The sequence below is a fragment of the Dipodomys merriami genome, unplaced genomic scaffold (assembly GCF_024711535.1).
Source record: "Dipodomys merriami isolate MVZ:Mamm:240054 unplaced genomic scaffold, mDipMer1.0.p SCAF_13, whole genome shotgun sequence".
Classification (NCBI taxonomy): Eukaryota; Metazoa; Chordata; class Mammalia; order Rodentia; family Heteromyidae; genus Dipodomys; species Dipodomys merriami.
Genome location: NW_027202604.1, coordinates 6,709,357 through 6,734,683, shown reverse-complemented (window position 1 = coordinate 6,734,683; position 25,327 = coordinate 6,709,357). Strand labels below are relative to the sequence as shown.

General features: G+C 40.0%; 1 protein-coding gene across 2 annotated transcripts in view; it reads left to right on the top strand.

The window, feature by feature from the left end:
* The first annotated feature begins 608 nt into the window (after nucleotides 1–608).
* Ankrd28 (ankyrin repeat domain 28) overlaps nucleotides 609–25,327 on the top strand; it is a 167,228-nt gene continuing 142,509 nt past the window's right edge. The window contains exon 1 of one of the 2 annotated variants that reach the window (XM_070018614.1): nucleotides 609–1,003. In XM_070018614.1, the coding sequence (XP_069874715.1) occupies nucleotides 977–1,003 (27 nt within the window). In that variant the 5' untranslated portion in view covers nucleotides 609–976. The remainder of the gene's footprint in view (nucleotides 1,004–25,327) is intronic. The other variant, XM_070018616.1, reaches the window with a different exon arrangement.

The following is a 25,327-nucleotide window of genomic DNA, read 5'->3' as shown; positions in this document are numbered from 1 at the left end:
AAGGCAGTACCCCCTCGTGGCCACCGCTCACCCCACTCGCTGGGCTCATTCATCCTTCCCAACCAATTGGTGCATTCTCAATCTCCACGTGCAAGTCCAGTCCACCCGTCTCCCCGCCCCAGCCGCTCCCAGAAAGGCAGCACTCCCAGATCTCCTCTCTCACACCCCTTCCGGCCTCTCTCACTCGGCCTCTCAAACCCTCCCCAGCTTTTGGGGAGCGCCCGCACTCTGCCTCCACGTGGGAATCCTAGCCCGTGGGCCACCCTTCCCCCCCTCCGCTCTTTCTCCCCTCCCCTCCCCACAGCGTTCCGGTTCCCCACCTCCAGCCTCGGGCTCCGCCCACCGTGCCTGGGGCGCGCGCCCAGCCCAGATACCTGGCTGCCCCTCCCCCGGCCCGCTCCCCGCCCGGAGCGCGCGCGCGCGCCGCCGATCGGCGCCCACCCCTCTGGGCTTTCTTCTCCCGCCCCGCCCGCCGCAGGGGAAGGGGGGGGAGCGAGCGAGCGAGGCGGCGTAGCCAATGGGCGTTCGGCTTACTCTAGCCTCTCCCCCGCGCGGCCGCCAATCACGGCGGGCGGTGGTGGTAATATTGTGGAGTGGAGTTTGGATGCCGCCGCTCCGCGGGCTGGAGCGGCGCGGCGGTGGTGGCGGCGGCGGCAGCGGCGGGGGCTGCCGGGGTATTTCGGGAAGGGGCGTGAGGAGAAGGAGACGGCGGCAGCGGCGAAGAGGACTACGCGAGGGAGCAGCCGAGGAAAAAAGAAAGGAAGAAAGAGGGCGGGGAGTCCTCCGTGGAGGAGGCGGGACCGGCCAAGCTCCTCACCTCTCGGCGGCGGCGGCGGCGGCGGGCGGGCGGGGAGGTGGTGCCGCCCCCTGCCCGCGTTGTCTTCAGCGAAGCCGGCCGCCGACCCGCTGGCCCCGAGCAGCGGCCCAAGCTGTTGGGGCGGGATCGGTGGGTCGGGTGGCAGCAGCGGCGACCGTCATGGCGTTCCTCAAACTCCGCGACCAGGTAGGTTTGGGGCGGCAGGGCGGGATCACGCCGCCGGGGGAGGGGGGAAAGGGCGGACCGGCGGTGGGCCCCCCGCTCGGCCGGGTGGCTCAGCTGCGGGGGACCGAGGCCGAGGTCGAGGCCCGGGCTAGGGCTGGCGCCGGCGCGTGACGGGGTTCTAATGACCGCGGGAGCCTCTCATGTCAGAGCCGCCCGGGCCCAGGGAAGCCCACGTGCCGCCAGGGGGCTTGCGGCCGCAGCCGGAGGGGCGGGTTCGGCGCTGGCTGCCTCAGGTCCGGCGCGCGGCCGGCCCGGCGCCTCCTCTTTCTTGCCAGGTGAGGCTGGGGCCTAACAGGTGGCTTTCCGCCGCAGGGCGGGAGCCGCGCTGGCAGCCGTGACCTCGGGTCACGACCTTGTGCTTGGGTTTGCTTCGCGGAATCGTTCGCGGGGCACCCACTCTCCTCTCTCCCGGAAACAACAAACAAAAAACTGGTTGATTTCTTCTTGGAACTAGTTGTTACTCTGTGGTGCAAGTTTCCAGACTTGTTTGCTTTTTTTGACATTTTGTACACCATCTTGGTTACTTTTCTTGTCTTAGGAAGAATACCTGAAGTGCCACACACACACACACACAAAGACGTTGACACGCTGGAATTGGAAAAAAAAATACTTTGGGTCTAGAAATGAAATCACTACTAAATCTGAACGATTCATATATCTAAAAATGTTGGAAGAAGAGTACTAAGGCTTTCAGGCAGTGCATACGCTTCAGAAATTTTCTATCTCTTCTTTAAGGTTTGAGAAATGAACGTGTGATCTTTACCAAGTCGCGGAAACTTTAGTGCTGAATGCTTATTTTTGTCATTTGTTTTTCTGAACAGAAGATACTGAACAGATTTGAAAGGAAAGTAACTTGCATACATTGGGAAACTATTCCGAAAGTGAGTACCCCTTTTACAAAGACAATGGGGAAAAACTTGAGATGCAATTTTTATATTATTCCTTTGCAAATATTAGACCTCAAATTCAGTCTGCTTAATATGAATTTTCATTTCATAGATAATATTAGTGTTCATAGCCCTACCTTATGTATCATTTGGTACCAGGAAGGAGCTCATGTTACTATCAGGGTTTTGACAAAACACTTGTTTTTTTTAGTTTATACTTTGTATTTTAAATTACTTGTGGAATTTAACTAGCTTGATAGCCACTAGCCACCTATGGAAACTTTAATTAAAATGAAATAAACACTTCTTTAGTCTTGCTAACCATATTTGAAGTGCTCAGTAGTCACAACTGTTGCTTACTGTATGGAACAGGACAGATAGAGAACACATCACAGAGTTCTAGCAGACAATGCTGTTAATAACAGGTAAAGCATAAATCACATGTAATTATTGTACAGTTAGGAGCATGAAGACCAATATCTAGGTTTGATACTAATCTTCTCATCTGGGAATACTTTGTGCTTCCATTTTTTGTTTCTAGTCCTACACTTTAGAAAAAAAGTTTGTGACTTAGATCATTGTGTGAATTAGGAATTTGGTAAAACTTTATGAAAACACCCAACTCATCAAGTTTAAGCAGAAGCAGAATTACTTTAGTTGGAAATAAAATCTAGTTGCTCCTTTGCACTGGAGTATTTAAGAATTGGAATTATGAAGCAGTTGTGACCCTCCTGTAATATTAGTAACCATTGACACTTTATGGTGATAATGATTTTTATTTACTTATTATTATTTTTTTATTTTTTTGGGTCCCGTAGTGGGGCCTGAGCGCTGTCCTTCAGCTCTTCAGCTCAAAGCTAGCACTCTACCACTTGAGCCACAGTGCCACTTCTGGCTTTTTTCTTTTTGCTTATGTGGTGCTGAGGAATCGAACCCAGGGCCTCATGCATGCAAGGCAAGCGCTCTACCACTGAGCCATCTTCCCAGCCGGGCGATAATGATTTTTAAAACGTCACTTGTAGCCGGGCGCTGGTGGCTCACGCCTGTAATCCTAGCTACTCAGGAGGCTGAGATCTGAGGATCGCGGTTCAAAGCCAGCCCGGGCAAGAAAGACCGTGAGACTCCTATCTCCAATAAATCACCAGAAAACCGGAAGTGGCGCTGTAGCTCAAGTGGTAGAGCGCTCGCCTTGAGCTGAAGAGCTGAGGGACAGCGCCCAGGCCCAGAGTTCAAGACCCACAACCGACAAAAAAAAAAAAAAAAAAAAACGTCACTTGTACACATGAGAATACTTGGACAAGTTAATGAGGTGGCATGACTTGGGGAAAACATTAAGATGAATCTCTATACTACTTATTGGCCTGTCTAGTTTCTTTTTTCAAAGACTTTGAGATGAGTTTGTTTTGCCTAATTTAAAGAGAATTGCTGTTTTTAGAAGTTATCTTATATATTGACATTTTATTAGCTAGTAGAAGTGATGATAAAGATGAAATGGAATGCAAATATTCTTAACTTTTCCCATCTGCAGGAAAAGCAGTTCAGCTAGATGAATTACTTTATTTGGAGGAAAGGATGAGAAGATGTGGATAAGTATCCAGAATTTAAAAGCTGGCAGGTATTTGATATAGCTTCTAACTCAAAAGCCTTATATACATTTGTAATAGGAAATACTTTAATTTTTTCTAGCTTTGCAAAAATAAAGTTTAATACATACAATCCTCAAGTGAATAAGGGTTGACTGTGTTTAAGGCATTAGGAAGGTCCTTAGTGGTTTAAATATAAAATCAGTGTGTAAATAAAGCAATTTATTCTCATCCAGTCTATCTGAATAGGATATCATTCTCTCATTTTGTGCCAACACATAATTATGGAGATAATTACTGCATTACTTTCTGTGAAATGAAACTATTTTTAATTGCAAATACAATGAAAATAATTTGTTTCCTGTTAATAAAAGTAGACATAAGAATTTTCTCCCTGAATGACTTCACCTTTGTTTATATAGCACAAATCTTTAAGAATTGTACATTTTTTCAACAAGTGTCACTGTGATTATTTTTTATATTTGTTAGTAAAATTATTCTCATTAATTATATTTGAATTTATCAGTAGTACACTCTAAAAAAATAAAGATAGAGGCCTGTTTAGGTTATAGATCACAAACTCCATGACTGCAAAGCTACTGACAACCAACACTTAGCTTCAGTGATTAGAAAACAATAAGAGTGGTAAAGAAGAGTGAAGTCATTGGATCAGGTGTGTTAGTTGCAGCTCAGTTCTAACCATTGTTGATGTGTGGGTGTGCCTGCACATCCAACTTTTTTTTTTTAAGGCAGAAATCCAGATTGTTGCCAGGTGCAGGTAGCTCATGCCTATAATCCTAGCTATTCTGGAGGCTAAGATCTGAGGGTCGAGGTTCAAACCAGCCTGGCAGGAAACTCCAGGAGACTTTTATCTCCAATTAGCACCACATTCAGCTTTTTAGGTAGTTACCAGTCAAGTGGTAGAGTGGTAGCAAAAGCTCAAGGATAGCATCTAGGCCCTGAATTCTACAAAATGCGTATTTATGAATGCTGGCAAGTTAACAACTAGTGACAATGCTGAAACTCTGAAAAAGGGCTAGTAAGGATCTACCTTGTAACTGCTAAATTTTATCAGTTGAAAAAACCAAACTAGAGCATAAGATTGCTTAATAAATTTTTTTTTTCTGGTCCTCTGGACCTGGGCACTGTCAGCTCTTCAGCTCAAGGCTAGTGCTCTACCACTTGAGCCACAGTACTACTTCCTGCTTTTTCTGCTTTATGTGGTGCTGAGGAATCTAACCCAGGGCTTCATGTATGCAAGGCAAGTACTCTACCACTGAGCCACCTTCCCAGCCAATAATTTTTTTTTCTTTAGAAGATACAATAACTAAAGTAAAAAAAAACAAACTGTATGTTTGCACCTGGAGATTGAATCCAGGACCTCATATATGGTAAGCATACACTCTAATGCTGATATGCACCCTCATCCTGGTAATAAGCTTTAGAATTGAAGATAAAATTCACTTTCTTTCAAAGTACAATTCAGTGGTTTTTATTATATGTGTAAAACTACAATATTATTCCTACTTCCAGAACTTTTTCATTACTCCAGAAGGAAACTTTTGCTCATTTGCAGTCACTTTTCATTTTCCCTTATTCCCAGCTCATGTCAGCCACTAATTTCCTTTTTTTTGTTTTTGCTGGTCCTGGGGCTTTAACTGTCTAGGCCAGTCAGGGCCTGGACACTGCCCCCGAGCCTCTTTGTGCACAAGGCTAGCACTACCACTTGAGTCACAGCACCACTTCTGGCTTCTTCTGAGTAGTTTATTGGAGATAAGAGTCTCATGCACTTGTCTGCCCAGGTTAGATTTGAACCATGATCCTCAGATCTCAGCCTGCTGAGTAGCTAGGATTACAGGTGTGAACCACTTGCTCTCAGCCCTAATCTACTCCTTTGTTTTAGTTTTTAAAACTATTTCAACATAACTGCTTACAGAAATACACTTATATCAGTTAATACAATTGAAGTTTAACTTACCCTACACAATTTCAGCCAAAAAATTGGTACATGGTTTACAATTTTTTAAAAAATTGTGTTTTTTTTAAAATTATCTACAAATGTATAAAAAGATCCTCCATCAAATACTGCTAAAGAAAGCACCATGAACCTCGAGAAATACCTTTGGTTTGCCTCAGAAAAATAACAAGTATTGCACTGTAAAGTTTATAAAATTGGTGCAATAAACTACAATGCCAGTTTACCAAGTTCAGTAACTACTGAATGTAGGAGGGAGTCTAGGTACACATAGGAACTGTAAGAACTATCTGATTTAGTTAATATTGCAAGTACATTGTATATACAGACCAAGATTCAGATAGTTTCTTAAATCTGAATTAACACTATCAGCTAGCTCACTTCATCTGCTAAGAGATGAACAAGGGCACTATACACAATAGCTGTAAGTTTTTCTGACTTATGCAAGGAAGAAAATTATGTTTCTTCCTCAGTTACTAGTCCAGAATAATAGCATACTAAAGGCAAGTATTCTTTCCATTGTCAACATTCAATGGAATATGATGCAAGTTGAGGTCAACTTGGGTTTTAATTTTATCAGCACTCATATGCAAAACAGCCCCCAAAGTTAATGACCGCATAACTTTAGAAATGACTCTTAAAAAGTAAAATGGTCCCTCGTGGAAGACATCCAGCCATAGTTATAGGACGCCTTTTCCGACAACTTAGCCCCTTAGGAATTACACCTCAATTAAAAAAAATAGCCCCAGGTCTGGGAAGGTGGCTCAGTGGTAGAGCACTTGCCTTGCATGCATGAGGCCCTGGGTTCAATTCCTTAGCACCATATAAGCAAAAAGAAAAAAGCCGGAAGTGGCGCAGTGGCTCAAGTGGTAGAGCGCTAGCCTTGAGCTGAAGAACTGAGGGACGGTGCCCAGGCCCAGAGTTCAGGCCCCACGACCCGACCCCCCCCCCCAAAAAAAAATAGCCCCAAGGTTAGAAGCATCTCTGGAAAAAAACCACATAACTTAAAATATCTCGAAAAACAATGAATATAGTTAAAAATAATTGTGATATTTTCATAAGACTGTACCTAGGATTAAGTTTATAATTAAGTTTATAATCTAGCATTTCAAGTTTATCAGTTACTACTTACTATATAGGAATATACAAAATAACATGCTCTTGTTCTCTTCCTTTATCAAAAGGGAAAAAATTCTAGCTTCAATTTAGGACTAAGGGGAGACTAACAAGATTCAAACTGTTTCATGCAAGTATCACATATCTGATCTACTCTTTAATATATGAATTTGCCTATTCTGGATATTTCATATAAGCAAAATCATAAGACAGCTTTTTGTCTTCCTTATCATAACTTTTTTTTAGAATATCCATCTTGTATCAAGAATCTGTTGGTCATCAACTTGATTATTTTTGGTGCTGGAGATCAGATCTAAGTCTCAAACTAGCCAAGTGTTACCTCTCAGCTGCAGTCATAACTTTTTTTTTTTGTCCTGGGGCTTGAACTCTGGGCCTGCATGCTGTATCTGAGCTCTTCAGCTCAAGGCTAGGGTTCTACCACTTGAGTCACAGTGCCACTTCTGGTTTTCTGGTGATTAGTTGGAGGTAAGAGTTCTCATAGACTTTCCTGTCAGCTGGCTTTGATCCTCATGCCTACAGGAGTGAGCCACCAGTGCCTGGTTGCAGTCAGAACTTCTAAATCATGTTTAAGAGTTGTTTTAAAAAAAATTAACCACCAGTGCCTGGTTGCAGTCAGAACTTCTAAATCATGTTTAAGAGTTGTTTTAAAAAAAATTGTTCAGGCTGGGTACATAAATGGCTCACACCTCTGTCTGATCTTAGGTATTTGGGAGGCAGGATCACGAGAATCAAGGCCAGCATGAGAATCAAGGCCAGCAGGGGCAAAAAGTTAGCAAGAATACATCTTCACAAAGATGAATGTAGTAGGTAGAACATGTCTGTAGTCCAAGATACAAGGGAGGCATATGTAGGAGGATTGCTGTCCATAGCTAGCCTGAGCAAAAATTGAGGAACCTAGAGCAGGTTGAAGGTGGTTTATACCTGTAATTGTAGCTACTCAGGAGGCTGAGATCTGAGGATCAAGGTTTGAAGTCAGCTTGAAAAACATCTCAAATTAACCACCAAAAAGCTGGAAATGGAGCTCTGACTCAAGTGTTAGAACTCTAGCCTTGAACAGAAAAGCTCAGGGATAGCATCCAAGCCTTGAGTTTAGGCCCCAGGACCAGCCAAAAAAAATTTGAAAATTTTTTTGAGGAAGTAGGAAAAAATAAAGCAAAAAGGCCCAAGGGCATGTCTTGTGGTATAGAGTGCTTCTCTAGCAAGTGTAAGTATTACCTACAGGTTCATGCATGTAATCGTAGCAGTTCAGGAGACTGAATCCAGAGAATTGAAGCTAACTTGGCAGAAAAGTCTAGGAGAAATTTCTTCTGCAAAATAACCAGCATAAAGGTGCCAGCTGAACAAGCGTGTTTAAACAGGCTCAGACCCTGAGTTCAAATTCCTCATACTGGGGGCTGGGAAGGTGGCTCAGTGGTAGAGTGCTTGCCTTGTACGCCTGAAGCCCTGGGTTCGATTCCTCAGCACCACATAAAGCAGAGAAAGCCAGAAGTGGCGCTGTGGCTTAAGTGGTAGAGCACTAGCCTTGAGTTGAGGAGCTGAGGGACAATACCCAGGCCCAGAGTTCAGGTCCCATAACCAACCAAAAAAAAAAAAAAATTCCTCATACTGGCAAAAAAAGTCCATAAGATTTACTGAAACATAACATGAAAATGTAAATGTTAAATAATAAAAGAATGATTTAAAGTATGTATACCCAAGGGACTGGGAATGTGGCTTAGTAGTAGAGTGCTTGCGAAGCATGCATGAAGCTCTGGGTTCAATTCCTCAGTACCACATACACAGAAAAAGGTGGGAGTGGTGCTGTGGCTCAAGTGGTAGAGTGCTACCCTTAAGCAAAGAACAAAGCTCTAGGACAGTGCCCAGGCCAAGAGTTCAAACCCCAGGACTGGCCAAGATAGATAGATAGATAGATAGATAGATAGATAGATAGATAGGTAGATAGATAGATAGATAGATAGATAGATAGATAGATAGATAGATAGATACACATACACCCTTTAATGTTAGTATGTCTGGAAAAACATGGTTTCTACATAATAAAAAAAAAAGACAAACCTTCACATTCTTTATGCCATTTCACTTCCACTTGTAGCTTTTATATGTATAATATGGGATAGTATTTCTATTTTCAGGATTTTATAACAGAAGTTAAATTTTGTAGGAATACTAAAAGACAGTAGCTTTTATATTTACATTTTTATTTTCATTTGTATACAGTATGCAGTTTCCTTGAAATCTTACTTTTTCCCCCACTTAAAAATATTTTTTGAAAAGTAGTCATATAAATTACATATTTATGGGGTATAGTATCTTATACATTTTATATACTTATATATCTTATACATTATACATTATGCAAAGGTCAGGTCAGAGTGGCTGGTATAACCATCACCTATCATTTCTTCGTGTTGGGAACATTAAAAAATTCTACTATTACTTGTAGAAATACACAGTTATATTTTATTTTGCTGTGGAAAAGTACATGCAAGTAATTGTTAACTATAGTTATCCTATTACATATAAAAATTATTCCTTCTGTCCAGCTATACCCCTGGACCTCTTAACAATTCTCTCTTTGCCACTGGGAGCTACTGTTCTGCTCTACACTTGTATTTTTTAAGCTTTTAAATACTAGTGAGAAAATGCAATAATTGTTTTTCATTTGGATTCTTTTTGTGTAAGAGTCATCTTTGTGTGCCCCTGTTGAGGTTAATGGTGATTAGAGTGAGGGTCTTTGAATAGTGAAAAGTTCTTACTTGATTTTCCTACAAAAAAGTAGGGCATTGTTTGATCAAGGTAACCCTTGAGAAATTTTATGATTAGGGCTACAGAACACAAATATTGAAGGACAGTAATGCCCATATATTCATCAAATAATGCAATGTTAGATGTTCTGCTTTCTGTTGATGACTAAACAGGACACAAGAATGGAGTACTTACCATCTATGTTACAAGGATAATATTACCTAGAGTACAATGTGATATACTTCTTTGCAGAAGTTGAAGGAAAACACATTACTTGAAAATATAACTGACATAAGTGCTTTCTATGTTTCTTGATTTCTAGATACCTTGGATAATAAAAATTAGAATCTGATGAATTTATTAGTGGATGAAGATAACATTTCAGAATTGGGAAATGATCAGATAATAGGTATAGGAAAACCCTTTAGCAAGGGAGAGGTATTTTAGGTCACTGGATTTCTCAGTGCTACAAGCAAACAATTGTGTTTGAAAGAAGAGAAGCCAAGGATGTTAAGATAATGAGGAATTAGACTTGATTGGTGTGTAGAGTTGAAGAGGATGAGAGTTAGGTAAGATAAATTAATTGTGATCACTTTATAAAGTGCTTGCAATACTAGGTTCAGATTTTGGGGGTGGAAAGTAATGGGTAGATTTTCTTAAAATAGAGTCAGCAAGAGAGAGAGAGAGAGAGAGAGAGAGAAAGAGAAAGAGAGAGAGTGTGTGTACTTTGATCCTCAGAAGGGCCCATGACACTGAAAATTGAAATAACCACTACAAGTTTTAGAAGGATAGATACAAAAAGGCAAAGAAGAGCATTCAAGACCAGTTAGGTACCTGCTGCAGTAATTCAGAAAATTTATAACATTTTTTTTTGTGTAAGTAGAACATCAAATACTAAGCAGAAATTGGATATTTTTGCATGCATTTATATTCACTTTGTTAGCATACATTGGTTGTACAAGAAGCATTTCATTGCAGCATTTCCAAGTACATTGTATCCTGATCAGACTCATATGCTTGCCTCATATGCATGAGGCCCTGGGGTTCAATTCCTTAGCACCACATAAACAGAAAAGGCTGGAAGAAGCACTGTGGCTCAAGTGGTAGAGCACTAGCCTTGAGCTGAAGTGCTGAGAGACAGCACCCAGGCCCATGTTCTTTGTCACTCTATGACCAAAAAATTAAAAAGTTTTATTTTCCTGTTTCCGTATATGTATGCAGTATATTTTTTATTAGTATATAATAATTGGATGAAAAAATGGGTATATTGTGACAATTTTTTTCACACATGCATCTAACATATTATCCCATTGATCCACCCATTACCCTTTCCTGCCCCTATCTCCAAGGACTCTTTTTAACTCCTCCCGCCTTTTGTGTCTTTATGTTTAAAGCTGGATGCTACATAGAGAAAACGTGCTATTTCGATGTCTAAGTCTGGTTTATTTTGCTTAACATGATGATTTCCATTCTGCAAATAATATTTCCTCCTTTTTTTTTTTTTTTTTTTTTTTTTTTTGCTTAGTTGTGGGGCATAAACTCTGGGCCTGGGTGCTGTCCCTCAGCTTTTCAGCTCAAGGCTAGTGCTCTACCACTTGAGCCACAGTGCCACTTTTGGCTTTTTCTGCTTTCTGCTTTATGTGGTGCTGAGGAATCGAACCCAGGGCCTCATGCATGTAAGGCAAGTGCTCCACCACTGAGCCACCTTCCCAGCCCCCATCTTCCTCCTTTATGGCCATGTAGTTAACACTTTGCTCTGTATATGTCCCACTTTTTCTTCATTCATCTGTTGTTAGACACCTAAATCTCTTGTATGAGTTGACTGTTGGGGTTAATTAATTCTTCAAAAACCATGGGTCTGAATGTATGTGTTCTATATGCTCCATTTCATTCAAGTATATTCCTAGAAATGGTGTAGCTGGATAATATGGTATTTCTAATTTTAGGTGTTGCTTTTGTTGTTTTGTTGTTGTTTTGTTTTTTGCTACTGGTTCTAGGGCTTGAGCTCAGAACTTTGTTGCAGTCTCTTGAGTTTTTTGTTCAAGGCTAGTGCTCTGACACTTGAGACAGAGCTTCATTTTTGTCTTTTTGGTGGCTGAGTCTCAAGGACTTTCTGCTTGGGCTATCTTCTATTCTCGATCCTTAGATCTCAATCTCCTGGGTAGATAGGATTACTGGTGCGACCCACAGATGCCCAGCTCTAATTTTAGTTTTTCAAAGAACTTCCATATGGATTTCCATAGTGGTTAGACTAATACACATTCCCACAAAGAGTACATAAAGAATTCTCTTTCTGCTGCATCCTCACCAGCATTATTTGTGTTTGTTTGTACTGGGACCTCAGTGCAGGACCTAGAACTCTGAATGGGTTTTGTCTTCTATTACTTGAATCATGCTTCTAGTCCAGCTTTTTTGCTGGTTAATTAAAGATAAGAGTCTCATAGACTTTCTAGCTTTGAACTTAGATCCTCAGATCTCAGAGTCTTCTGAGTACCTAGGATTACAGGTGTGAGTCACTGCCATTTGGTTCATTTTATATTGAGATGGAATCTCCATGTAGTTTAAATTTGCACTTTTTTGATGACTAAAAATTTGCATGTTTTTCATCTAATGGCCATTAGTACTTTTGGGGGGTGTGTCAGTTGTGGGGCTTAAACTCTGGAGCTTTTTTTTTTTTTTTTTTGTCGCTCATGGGACTTGAACTCTAGACCTGGGCGCTGTCCCTCAGCTCTTCAGCTCAAGGCTAGCACTCTACCACTTGAGCCACAGCACCACTTCCAGTTTTCTGGTGGTTTATTGGAGATCAGAGTCTCAAGGACTTTCCTGCCCGGGCTGGCTTTGAACTGCGATCTTCAGATCTCAGCCTCCTGAGTTGCTAGGATTACAGGCATAAGCCACTGGCACCTGGCCTGTTCCTGAGGTTTTTTTGCTCAAGGCTAGTGCTCCACCACTTTGAGCTATAGCTCCACTTTTGGGTTTTGCATGGTTAATTGGAATTGAGTCTCCCAGGGCTTTTCTGCTTTGGCTGGCTTCAAACCTCCATCAGAACTCAAACTCCTGAGTAGCTAGGATTACAGGTGTGAGCCACAAGTGCCTGGCCATTAGTACTTCTTGCAAGAATTATCTGTTGTTTATTTGCCCATTATTGACTGAAAATTTTTGCGTTTAATTTTAAAAATTAAATATTTTGGGTAATGCTTGTCAGATGAATAACTGGCAAAACATTTTCTCTCATTCTTGTAGTCTCTCTTTATTAGTTTCTTTGGCTGTGCAGAAACTTTTATTTGATGCAGTCTCCTCTGTCAACTCTTGTTATTTCCTGAGCTACTATTCAGAAAATCATTTACTATAGCTATATCCTGATGTGTTTTTCTGTCTTGTAGTCACAAAGTTTTAGCTTGTATTTTAAGGTCCTTGATCACTTAGGAATTGATTTTTGTTCAGGGTCAGAGATCAGACTAGTTTCAGTCTTCTTCATACCCAACTTTCCCAGCACCATTTGTTAGAGACAATCTTTTCTACTTTGTATGCTTTTTATACCTTTATTAATAACCAGATGGTGGTAGTTGCATGAATTTATTTCTGGGTCCTCTATTCTGTTTCATTAGTCTGTGTCTATTTTTGTGTTGGTATCATACAGTTTTTCTTACTATGGTTCTGTAGTATAATTTGAAATCAGTGTTGTGATACCACCAGTATTGCTGTTTTTGCTCAGGATTGCTCTGGAAGTTCAGGATCTTTTTGTGTTTCCATATGAATATGAGGATTGTTTTTCCTAGTTCTATAAAGAAAATTGAAATTTTGATGGGGATTGCATTGAAGCTGTAGGTGGCTTTCAGCAATATGGCCATTTTCACAATATTCTGCTGATCCATGAATGTGGGAGGTGTTTCTTTTAATGTCTTAGGCAGTTTTTTCTTTGTTCAGTGTCATAATTTTTATTGTAGAGATTTTTCATCTCATTAGTTATGAATGCAGTTTAGTATATAGTCTTGGTTGTTGTTAGCCTTTATTATGCTTACATAAGATAGAGCCTTTATTATGCTTAGATAAAATCTTTCCATTCCTAGTTTCAATAGAGTATTTATTATGAAGAGATGTTAAATTTTGTCAAGTGCTTTTTTTATTGAGATGGTCATGTGTATTTTTTGGGTACATGTATGTTTCATTATGTCTATTTGTTTGGTATGCTGAGTATTCCTAAAATGAAACTGACTTGATCATGGTATATAGTTTTATAATATTTGTTTAATTTGGTTTACAAGTTTTTGAGGATCTTTGTGTCTGTGTTCATCAAGGAACTTGGGCTGTAGTTTTTGGGGGGTTTTGAGTGTGTGCCAGCATTGGGCTTGGTCTCAGGATTTGTAGCTCAGCTTTTAGCTCAAGACTTGAACTAGACCACTGCAGCCACACCTCCAGTCTGACATTTTGCTGGTTAATTGGAGATAGAATCCAAACTTCCTGCCAGTCGGGATCCTCCACTGATTTCTGATTAGCTAGAATTATAAGGCTTGAGCCACTGGCACTGGCTTAGTTTCTTTTCTGTGTCTTTATCCAGTTTTGGTATCAGAATAATAATGGTTGCATAGAGTGAGTTTGGAGTATCCTTCCCTTTGATTTGATGTACTACTATGATGAACATTGCTGTTTTTTAAAGGTCTAGTAGAATTTGGTAATGAAACCATCCAGTTCTGAGTATTTCTTGTTAGGAGATTTTATTACTGCTTCAATTATTATTGCTAGTTGTTGATATATTTTTTTTTTGTTTATATCCTTTTGGTTCAGTTTGATGGGTCACATGTATCTAGAAATTCATTTCTTATGGATTTTCCAATTTTTTAGTGTTTTTAAAAAATATTCCATATTCTAGATTTCCACGGTATCCTTTGTAACATCCCTCTTCTCTAATTAATTTGAATCTTTGTAGTTTGACTAAGGTTTTGCTAATCTTGTTTCTCTTTTCAAAGAAACACTTGGATTTTTTTCCTTTTTGGTAGTACTATGATTTGAACTCAGGGTTCTTCTCTTATAGTCAGATTTTTACTACCATAGTCATGTCCCTGCCTTTTTTTTGCTTTAATTTCTTTACAGATAGGGTCTTCTTTGCCCAGAGATGGCCTGGACTGCAGTCTTCCTGCTTATGACTTTGTACATGCCTGGCTTGTTTATGGAGATATAGGGTCTAATTTTTTTTGCCCAAGCTGACTACTATTCTCTTGATCTCCACCTCCTGGGCAGCTGGGATTTTAGCCATAAGCCACTGTGCTAGCCTTCATTGATCTTTTATATTGTTCTTTTACTCCCCATTTATTTCCCCCTGGAAATTCTTATTACTAATTTTGGATTTGGCATGCTTTTAAGATCTTGAGCTGCATCATCAGATAATTTGAGAGCTTTCTGATTTTTTTTTTAAGATGCAGGCATTTATAGCCAAGCATTTCCTTCTTAAATGTAAGATGACATGGAAATTAAACATTACTTTTGAAAAGTGTTCATTGAAGAAACCAGGGGAAAATTATAAAACAAAACTCTTAGAATCAAAGGAAAATGAAAACACAATGGAACCTGCAAAATACAGTAAAGGCAGTATTGCTTCCAGTAGTTTCATTCTTCTTTATGGCTGAAGAATATAATTCCATTGTATCCATATACTACATTTTCTTTACTCATTCATTGGTTGATGTGGGTATTCAATAGTTCGCTTATTCTGAATAGTGATGTTATAAACAAGGATATGTAGGTATCTATTGTACAGTGACATTCCTTTGAATATGTTTTGAGTGAGTTATACAGTATTTCTCTTTATGTGGGGGAGCAATAACTTGAATTTGAACTCTGCCTTGAGCTTGTGAGGATGACATTCTACTAGTTGGGCCACTTTGCTGGGTTATTTTTTGAGATAGAGTCTTAACTTTATGTCCTAGCCAACCTTGACTGTGATCTTCCTGCGTGCTTTCCTGAGTTGGTGGGAATGACAGGGGCATACCAACATGCCCAACTGTTGGTCAGAATGGGATCTGATAATTTTTTTTCCTGGGATGGCCTCAAATCCCCCATCACTGTCTCCCAGGTTGCCAGGATTACAAGATACAGTCACTATGCCAAGGCTGGTTTTAGTTTTTGGTGGAACCTCTATACTATTGTTTCCCTAGAGTAGTTTCAAAGCTTTAGGTCTGATATTAAGAACTGTGATCCAGCTTTTAATTGATTTTTGTATAGGGTAAGAGATAGTCTATTTTTAGTCTTCTACATGGGGGTATTCAATTTTGGGAACAACATTTTCATAGTGGCTGCACTTATTTACATTCACAGGAACATTCACATTCTCATCAACATTTCTGGATTTTTTTTGTTTGTATTTGTCATTCCAACTGGGTAATACATCTCATTGTTAATTTTATTTGTATTTTCTTTATGGCTTGATATTGAATATTTATGGATTTACTATCCATTTGTACCTCTTTTGATGATTGCTTAATTCATTTGCCTATTTATTGGATTGTTGTTTTGGTTTTTACATTTTATATTTCTTTATGTATTCTGGTTATTAATTCTTTTTTGGGGGGGGGGAGGAGGTCTGGTCATGGGGCCTGAACTCTGGGCTTTGGCGCTGTCCCTCAGCTCCTTAGCTCAAGGCTAGCACTCTACCACTTGAGCCACAGCGCCACTTCCGTCTTTTTTTTTTTTTCTTATGTGGTGTTGAGGAATCGAACCCAGGGCCTCATGCATGCAAGGTAAGCGCTCTACCACTGAGCCATCTTCCCAGCCCCTGGTTATTCTTTATCCAACTGATACTTGATGTGCAGAAGCTTTTTAATTTGCTGCAGTCCTATTTGTCAACTCTTACTTTTATTACAGAGTATTGAAGTCCTATTCAAAGATTGCTTACTATGCCAATGTCTCTCAAGTACTTTGCTATAGTAGTTTCAAAGGTTTACGTTTTACATTAAACCAAATGATCCATTTTGAATTGAGTATCATGCAGTGAGAGCTAGGGATGGAGTTTTAATCTTCTACAACTGGATATCTAATTTTTCCGACATCATTTCTTTTAAAGACTAGTTTTTCTCCAATATATGTTTTTGGCACCTTTGTGAAAAAATAGTTGTTGCTGTGTGGGATTATTTCTAGATCTGCAATTCTGTTCCATTTTGTCTCATGTCTATTTCTGTGCTTGTACTATGCTGTTTTTTTTACTGTAGCTCCATTGCATAATTTGAAGTCATTTATTGTAATACCTCTTGCTTTGCTTTTGTTCAGGATTGCTTTGGCTATTTGAAGTCTTTACTTCCATATGAATTCTAGGACTAATTTTTCTTTGAAAAATTTTGTGAAAATGACATTGGAATTTTGATGGAGTTTGAATCTAATATGTAGATTGCTTTTGGCTATATACCTATTTTCACAGTATTCTTCTGATCCATGAACATAGGAGAGGTTTTCCATTGTGCGTGTGTGTGTGTGTGTGTGTGTGGGTGTGTGTGTGTGTGTGTGAGAGAGAGAGAGAGAGAGAGAGAGAGAGAGAGAGAGAGAGAGAGAGAATGGAGGACATGACCTTTCCTTTTTAAATTTATTTTTACATAAGTCAGGTTCCATCTTCTGTGGTTGCTTTTAATTTCTTCCTACATATACTTTTTTTTTTAATTTTTTTATTGTAGAGATACTATACAGAGGGTTACAGTTACATGAGTGAGGTAATGAGTACACTTCCACTTCCTCTTGAACATTGTTACCCCCTCCATTGTTTTCCCCCTACCATCCCCTCCCTCCCTCCCTTCCCCAAGGTTCTTTTTTTTTTTTTTTTTTTTTTGATCGTGATTAAGTGATTACTTAATTTCCGGAAATTCACAGTATTGTGGAATAATGATGCTCATTTAAAGTCACAAGTTCATTCTAACTTTCCTGGAGCAAATTGTCTATCACAGTCTGTAATATATAACGGTGCTCATATGTTATATACCATATACCTACATATACTTTTATATTTTTCATCGTAGAGGTTTTTCACCTCCTTAGTTTTGTTCCTAGGTATTCAGTTTTGTTGAGGCTTTTGTGAATGGGGGGGTGTTTCCCTCGTTTCTTTCTGTCTATATTATTAGAATATAGAAAAGCTGCTGATTTTTGTAAGCTGGTTTTCTGTCATGCTACCATGCTAAAGTGTTTATTAGATAAAAGAATTTTTTGGTGGAACATTAGGATCATGTCTGCTAAAGAGGATAACCTACCTCTTCTTTCTTGTTTTTATCTGTTACTTCCTATCTCTAATCTTACTGCTCTGGCTAAGTAAGAACTATATTGAATAGGAGTTAAAAGAGAGAAAACAGCCTTGTTCTTAGTTCTCTGTTAAATATGGTGTGGCTATCATCAGCTTATCATATGCAGCCTTTATTATGTTGAGGTAAAGTCTTTCTCTAGTTTCTTTGGGCATTTATTAGGATATTGGTTGGTTGGTTGTTTTTCCCTCTACTGGGATTTGAATTCAGGCCTTTCCACTTGCTAGACAAGCTTTCTACTGATTGAACTCAATTTCTTTAGCCCCTTTTTGCTGGAATTATTTTTGAGTTTAGGTGTGTTGCATTTTGCTTGGGCCAACCTGAAGCACAATTTTCCTGTCTGTGTTTCCCTTCATAGCTATCATATTCAGTTTTTTCAGTTAAGATGAGTTCTTGTTTTTTTTTCTTTTTTCTTTTTTTTGCTTGTGTTGGCTTTGAGCCACAAACTTCCTGATCTCAGCTTCCCAATTAGCTAGTACAAATATGAACTACTACACCTGGCTTTTAGTTATTTTTTATTTATTTTTGTCGGTCATGGGGCTTGAACTCTGGGCTTGAGCGCTGTCCCTCAGCTCTTCAGCTCAAGACTAGAGCTCTACCACTTGAAATACAGCGCCACTTCCAGTTTTCTGGTGGCTTATTGGAGATAAGAGTTTCATGGACTGTCCTTCCCGGGCTGGCTTTGAACCGCTATCCCCAGATCTCAGCCTCCTGAGTAGTTAGGATTACAGGCGTGGGCCACCGGTGTCCGGCAGTTATTTTTTTTAATAACTGCTATGCCCAGCCTAGACCATGATCTTCCTATTAAGCTGCTTGTGTAGCTGGGATGACAGGCATTCACCCCCTCAACCCCCCACACTTAGCTTTTAGTGGTTGAGATTGGGGGGGGGTCATGTGAATATTGGTTGTTTGGGAGGACTAGAATGGCTTCAAATCATGATCTCTTCTCAGTGGCCAGGATTATAGGTTTGACAATTGTATCCAGCTTCTGTGGTCATTTTTTGAAACTAGATTTTCTTTTGACATATTAACCATTTCATTGTCTTTGAATTTAATTAGTGAATACTTTTGAACTTTTGGAGAAGTCATGTTGTCTTACTTTGTCATATTTCTTTGTCTATTGTATTTGTGCATCTGCTTCGATATCTTTACCAGTTTTATGTGAAGATCTTCCTGATGACCCACTTTTCTTGTGGGCTTAATCCTCAGTGTGCACGGAAAAGATAAAACTGATTCTAGCAACAAAACCAAAACAAACCAGAGACAGAAACCAATTAAAGACAATGGTTATGTCTCCACTAACCCTAGAAAAGAGCAAAAGCAATGTAGAATGAACAATGAAGTTAAAAATCAATAGAAGTAGAAATAATAAGCCAGGCACCGGTGTGGCTCATACCTGTAATGCTAGCTACTCAGGAGGCTGAGATCTGAGGATTGCAGTTCAAAGCCAGTCTATGCAGGAAACTGTGTGAGACTCTCTTTTCAATAAACCACTCAGAAAACTGGAAGTGGCACTGTGGCTCAAGTGGTAGAGCGTTCACCTTGAGCTAAAGAGCTGAGAGAAGTGCCCAGGTCCAGAGTTGAAGCTCCATGGCTGACAAAAACAAACAAACAAAAAATGTGGAAATAATAAAAGAATATAATAAAAAGAGAGGTGAGGAAAAGATAAAAAGAAAGAAGCTTAAAAAGAGACCTGGTGCTAGTAACTTAAACCTGTAGTCCTGGTTGCTAATGAGGCTGAGAGTTGAGGATTGAGATTTGAAGCTAACTTTGGCAGGAAAAATCTATGAGATTCTTATCTCCCAATTGAAACGCCAGAAAAACTGAAAGTAGATCGGTGACTCAAGTGGTAGAGTGCTAGTGTTGAGCACAAATGCTTAGGAATAGCACCCAGACCCCAAGTTCAAGCCACAGAACCAGCACCAAAAATAAAAAGATGTGAAAATAGACAAATCCTGAGATTTAAAAACCTAATTTGAAAATAAATACATGAATAATATAAATACATTTATGGGAAGTAGAGATTGGAGGATTGTGGTTTGGTTTGAGTCTAGTACTGACACAAAATTGGGGAGACCCTCATCTTAATTAAATCAGGTGCTGTGGTTCACTGTTGTCCCAGCTACTTGGGAAACTGGTAGGATTGAAATCTGAGGTCCACCCAGGGCAAAAGTGTGAGTTCCTATCTGAAAAATAACGTAAAGCCAAAAGGTTAAGAGATGAGTTCAGATGATAGAGTACATATATAGCAATATCAGGACCCTGAGCTCAAACCCCAGGCCTTGATTTCAAACCCCAATACTGACAAAAGAAAAAAAATGAATTGAAGAAAGCTGCTGTTCAGGTCCTCTGTTGAAAATGTACTAGGTCTCGGGGAGAGTAGTGGATTACAGCTTGTGACTACTATTAACTATTCTGTTCCTTACTAGTTGGTGATGTATGCAGACCCTCTGAATAGATCAGAAGGATATGTTGTCAGCAACAAGCCTGCATTCACTTTAGAGGCTTCCTTTTTTTTACTTCTCAGTAAGAAATGAGCTTTGTAATTTGTAGGCTAGGCAGTTTCCTGTTATCTCCAGAGGAGCACCTAGGAGTGGCAGAAGTGTTTCCTGAGTACAGAAGGAAATAAAACAGGTGACTTAAGGGAACTGGACCATTTGTGACCAGGTCTTAGCACTTTTAGTCCATGCCCAGCAGTAAATCACCCTGTGAGAAGGGAAGCTATGGAAATTGAGGGATCCGCAGGACCTGGGCTCAGGGCTCTCAGTTCTTCTTGGCATGTGCCAGGGAGGCAGCTTCAGAGGCTAAATAGTCCTCAGGCCATGGTTGCAGTCAGAACTCCACAATAATACTTAAAGTGATATAATGAGTTCCTCACCACAAGACAGGGCCTCTGTAGCTTCCAGTCACTGCTGTCTAAATGTCTTGGCCATCCACACCCTTACCTCTTCCCCCTCAGTTGCTTCTCCTGGCTGTCATCTATGTAGATAATGTGGCAAGGTGTCCTTAGGTTCCCTGACATGTGTTTTTAGGTCCCCAGAGGAGCTCAGTGTGGAACAGTAGGCCCCTGTCAGGAGAGTGCTTTATCATAATGCTGATAAATATGGGCAGGAGCGAAATGGCTTTCTTCCACATAAAATTTATTGTCACACCAAATCCCCATGCTTAGCTTAAGGCCGAACTGTAGGTCTCTCCTGCTGCTAGGACTCTGCTTGCTAGTAGGTTGTCACGAGGGCTGCCTAGGCCCACCTTGTGTTTGTGGCTTAGGGTTCCAACCTAGGGAGCCTGGGCTGAAGTTGCTGTTTTCCTATTTTTTTCCTCTACTTCTCTGTTTTTCCATGTTTATTAGTTGTTCTGCACCCTTTCTTTATTCCTGATGCTTTTTCTCTCCTCTGATTGGAACTTCTCTTCTGTTACCTTCTCATTCATGCATGCATAGTGGAAGCTTCTAATCTAGCTTGAATGTGTCTTGAAGGATTCCTCTTTTGCAAATGAGTATGTTTTATTAGAGTCATGTAATGCCTATTTTTTCTTACATACTTTGACTAGGGTAAATAAAACTTGAAAAGTAATTGAACATTAGTTATAGTGGCAGCCAAAAAGGACAAATAGATAATCCATGTAGATTTGCTTTGCTTTAAGATTTTCAGTATTTTGTATTTTTGTTTAATATAATTTAAAATTTATATTCAATTAATGCATTCTACTTGTGCTGAAGTAATAAGATGCTTGTGGAAAATGTTGTATGCCTGAAGAAAATTGTTCAGATTTAAGTTTTTTGTTCTGGACCATGTATCTGATAGACAGGTTGCCTCAAACATTAATGAAATCCCCAGTTGTTCATACCTATAATTTTTAAAATTAATAGTGCTAGTACTGGGGCTTGAACTTTGAGGCTTGAACTGAGAGCCTTGCACTCTTGCTCAGCACTTTTGCTCAAGGCTTGTGCTGTATCACCTGAGCCACACCTCCACTTCCTACAATTTTTTTGTAGTAATGTAGGCAATGAATCCAGGGCCTTGAGCATGAAATGCTGTATCACTAGGAGCTCTGTCCCTAGTCATTAATCCTATATTTTCAGTTGGCACTGGGATATTGTGCACAAAATAAAGTTGAAATGATTGAAGCTCTCAGATACTTTAGCTTTAATTTCCACTACCAGTCCTCTATCTTGATTTTAATTGTATAGCCATATCACAGATTGTGCAGGTTCAGAGTTCCATGGTGCTCCAGTGAAGTGAACAGTACAACCAGGAAAGTCGTGTGAAGATTTTGGTTTCTCTGCACACATTAAAGTTATGTATGTTTATACTGCAGTCTATTTAAAGTGTGTAATCCCATTGTGGTAGAAAAATACATACTGAAGTCACTTTTTGTTGTTTTTGTTTTTAAATCAGCTGCTTGAATTTAGGGTCTAGATGTAAGTCTCACAGACTTTGCTGCCCCAGCTGGCTTCAAACTGCAAACTTCAGATCCCAGCCTTCAGAGTAGCTAGAGTTACAGGCATGAGCCACCAGTGCCCAGTGAAATAAAAAACGAATACTTTATGTTCAAAGATGCTAATGATCCTTTGTGCTATTAAAAATGTGCTACTAGATTTTCTCAAGGCCAGACTGCCACAGATCTACAATGTTTAGAAGGCACAGTAAAATGAGGTATGTATGTGGCATTGAATGATAACGTGCACCTCCTTATGTGATGTTGATTTTTTAAAATGTTTTGAGATTTTATTTTCCTTTTCTGATGGTGTTAAGGTTTGAACTCAGGACTTCCATTTGCTAGGCAGGTGATCTAGATCTACTTTTTGTGCCATGCCTCTAGCCCTTTTTGCCCTGGTTGCTTTTTGTAAAGCTGGCCTGCATCATGATTTTCTGTTTGTTTCCTGTTCTAGCTTGATTTACAGCTATGAGTCCACATATTGTACCTTTTCCACTGAGATGAGGTCTGAGACTTTTTTGACTTGGCTGGCCTGGAACTGCAGTCCTCCCTATTTCAACCTCCCAAATATCTAGATGATATATGAGTGCCACTGTGATCAGTTATTTAAATGGGAGGGAAGGGATGTCTCATGAACTTTTTGTCCAGGCTGGCCTTGATCTCAGCCTCCCAAGTAGCTGGAATTACAGGCTTGAGCCACTGGCACACAGTCCTGGAATGCTCCTGAGTGTATGTAATCTTACTGACTTACACAGAGCAGCATCTGGATAGAATTATTTTACAACTTTAGTAAAAGGCCACATTTGTCTAATAAGTTTAAACTTTTTGTTTTTGGTGGAATGTGGTTTGTTCTCAGGGCCTTATATTTTCTAGGTAGGCATTCTGTCCATCCCTTTCTACTTTTTCAGGTAGAGTTTTGTGTTTTTTGCCTAGACTGGCCTGGACTAGATTTTTCTAGTCAAACCTCTCCTGTAGCTGAGCTAACTGTCACATGTCTCCACACTCAGCTTTTTTAATTACAGAGAGGTAGTTGTTTTGTTTTTTGTTCTTTGTTGGTTGTAGGGCTTGAACTCAGGGCCTGGGGGCTGTCCCTGAACTTTTTCAGCTAAAGGCTAGTGTTCTACCACTTTGAACCACAGCACAAACTTTCAGCTTTCTGGTGGTTAATTGGAGAGAAGAGTCTCGTGGAATTTCCTGTCCCGGCTGGCTTCAAACTGCAATCTTCAGATCTCAGCCTCCTGAGTAGCTAGAATTGTAGGTGTAAGCCTGGATCAGCTCTGGGCTTGGAGAAGTAGTTTTGATTACGTTTTTGCCTAGGCTGGCCTAAACCAGTGATTTTCTTAATTTCTACCTATTCATTAGCTAGGTTCACCGGTGTGAGCTACTCTGCCTGGCCTAATTTTTAATTGGGAAAGAGTTTACTTATCTAAATTTACTTGTTATGAACTTAAAGACCCAGCATTTCTTTTCAATTATTTTGAAACAGAATCTTTCTGTGTAGCACAGACTGGTCAAAATAATTCTTCCTGCCTTTGTTTCTCACCTTGAGATTATAGGCTTCACTACCATGGCCCACAAAATTTTATCTTTTCTATACTTAAGAATTTAGGGCCTAGTTAGGTGCCAGATGCTCATACCTATAATCCTAGCTACTCAGGAGGTTGAGATCTGAGAATTGCAGTCTGAAGCTTTATCTCCAGTTAACAACCAAAAAAGCCAGAAGTAGAGCTGTGGTTCAAGTGGTGGAATGTTAGTCTTGAGCAAAAAAGCATAGGAACAAAAAAAAGCCATTAAATCATAAAAAATAAAAGTTAATTATGGTTAAGCAGTACATTTAATTTATTTCCTAGAACTAATGAAAAAAAAGATAGACTTTATAGTAGGAAAAGGTAGCTTAGTCTGAAGAGACAGCCTTTACTTTTTTTTTTTTTTTTTTGATAGGTCATGGGGCTTAAACTCTGGGCCTAAACGCTGTCACTTAGCTCTTTAGCTCAAGGCTAGCGCTCTACCACATGAGCCACTGAGCCACTTCCACTTGTGGTTTTCTAAGTGGTTTATTGGAGATAAGAGTCTCACAGAGTTTCCTGCTTGGGCTGGCTTTGAACTGTCATCCTCAGATCTCAGCCTCCGGAATATCTAGGATTACAGGCGTGAGCCACCGGTCCCCGGCATAGCCTTTACTTTTGCAGCAATATCTGGATTAAAAAGCCTTTTCTATTTAAAATAGCTTTATTGAAATATTATTCTAAAACATATTTACATGGTACAACTTGGAAATTTTTTGTATGTTCACAGGTCTGTGTTTTACAGTAATCAATCAATCTTGAGAACATTTTATGCCACAAAGAAGCCTTTCTTACTCTTTTTTTGTTGTTGTTGGTCGTGGGGTTGAACTGTGGGCTTGGGTGCGCACTGTCCCTGCGTTCTTCAGCTCAAGGTGAGCGCTCTACAGCTTAAGCCCGAGCACTGCTTCCAGTTTTCTGGTGGTCAATTGGAGATAAGAGTCTCACGGACTTTGCGGCCCGGGCTGGTTTTGAACCATGATCCTCAGATCTCAGCCTCCTGAGTAGCTAGGGTTACAGCCACCGGCGCCCAGCTGTTTCTTACTCTTAAAATGTTATTCTAAATCTCCATTCTATGGCTTCACCCACACACCTGTTTCAAATGTATTTATGTGTACTTTGTGTGCGTGTGTGTGCCCACACCCGGGCCAGCCCTGGGGCTTGCACTTAGGGCCTGGGTGCTGTCCCTGAGCTGCTTTGGTCAAGGCTAGCACTACATCACTTGATCAGCAGCTTCACTTCCACCTTTTTTGGTAGTTTAGTGGAGATAGATAGAAGTTTCACAGACTATCCTGCCTGAGGCTGGCTTCTCTCAGCTTTCTGAGTAGCTAGGATTACAGGTGTGCTCCACCAATGCTTGACTCTCTTAGTATATTTTTAAGGTTCATTCATACTATAACAAGTGTCAGTATTTTCATTGCTGAGCAATATTCTACTGTATGGATATATATCTCATCAGATGGTAGTTACTTGAGAGGCTGACTTTGGCAATTATGAATAATGTTGCTTTGAACATGTGTACAAGTTTTATGTGAATGTAAGATTTTTTTAATTCTCTGAGTTCTATATTTAGGGATGAAATAGTGGAATAATTTGATAACTCAGTATTTAGTCTTTTGAGGAACTACCATTCTGTCTAAATTCTAGAGTGATGGCATCATTTTGTAGTGTACATGGCAGCATACA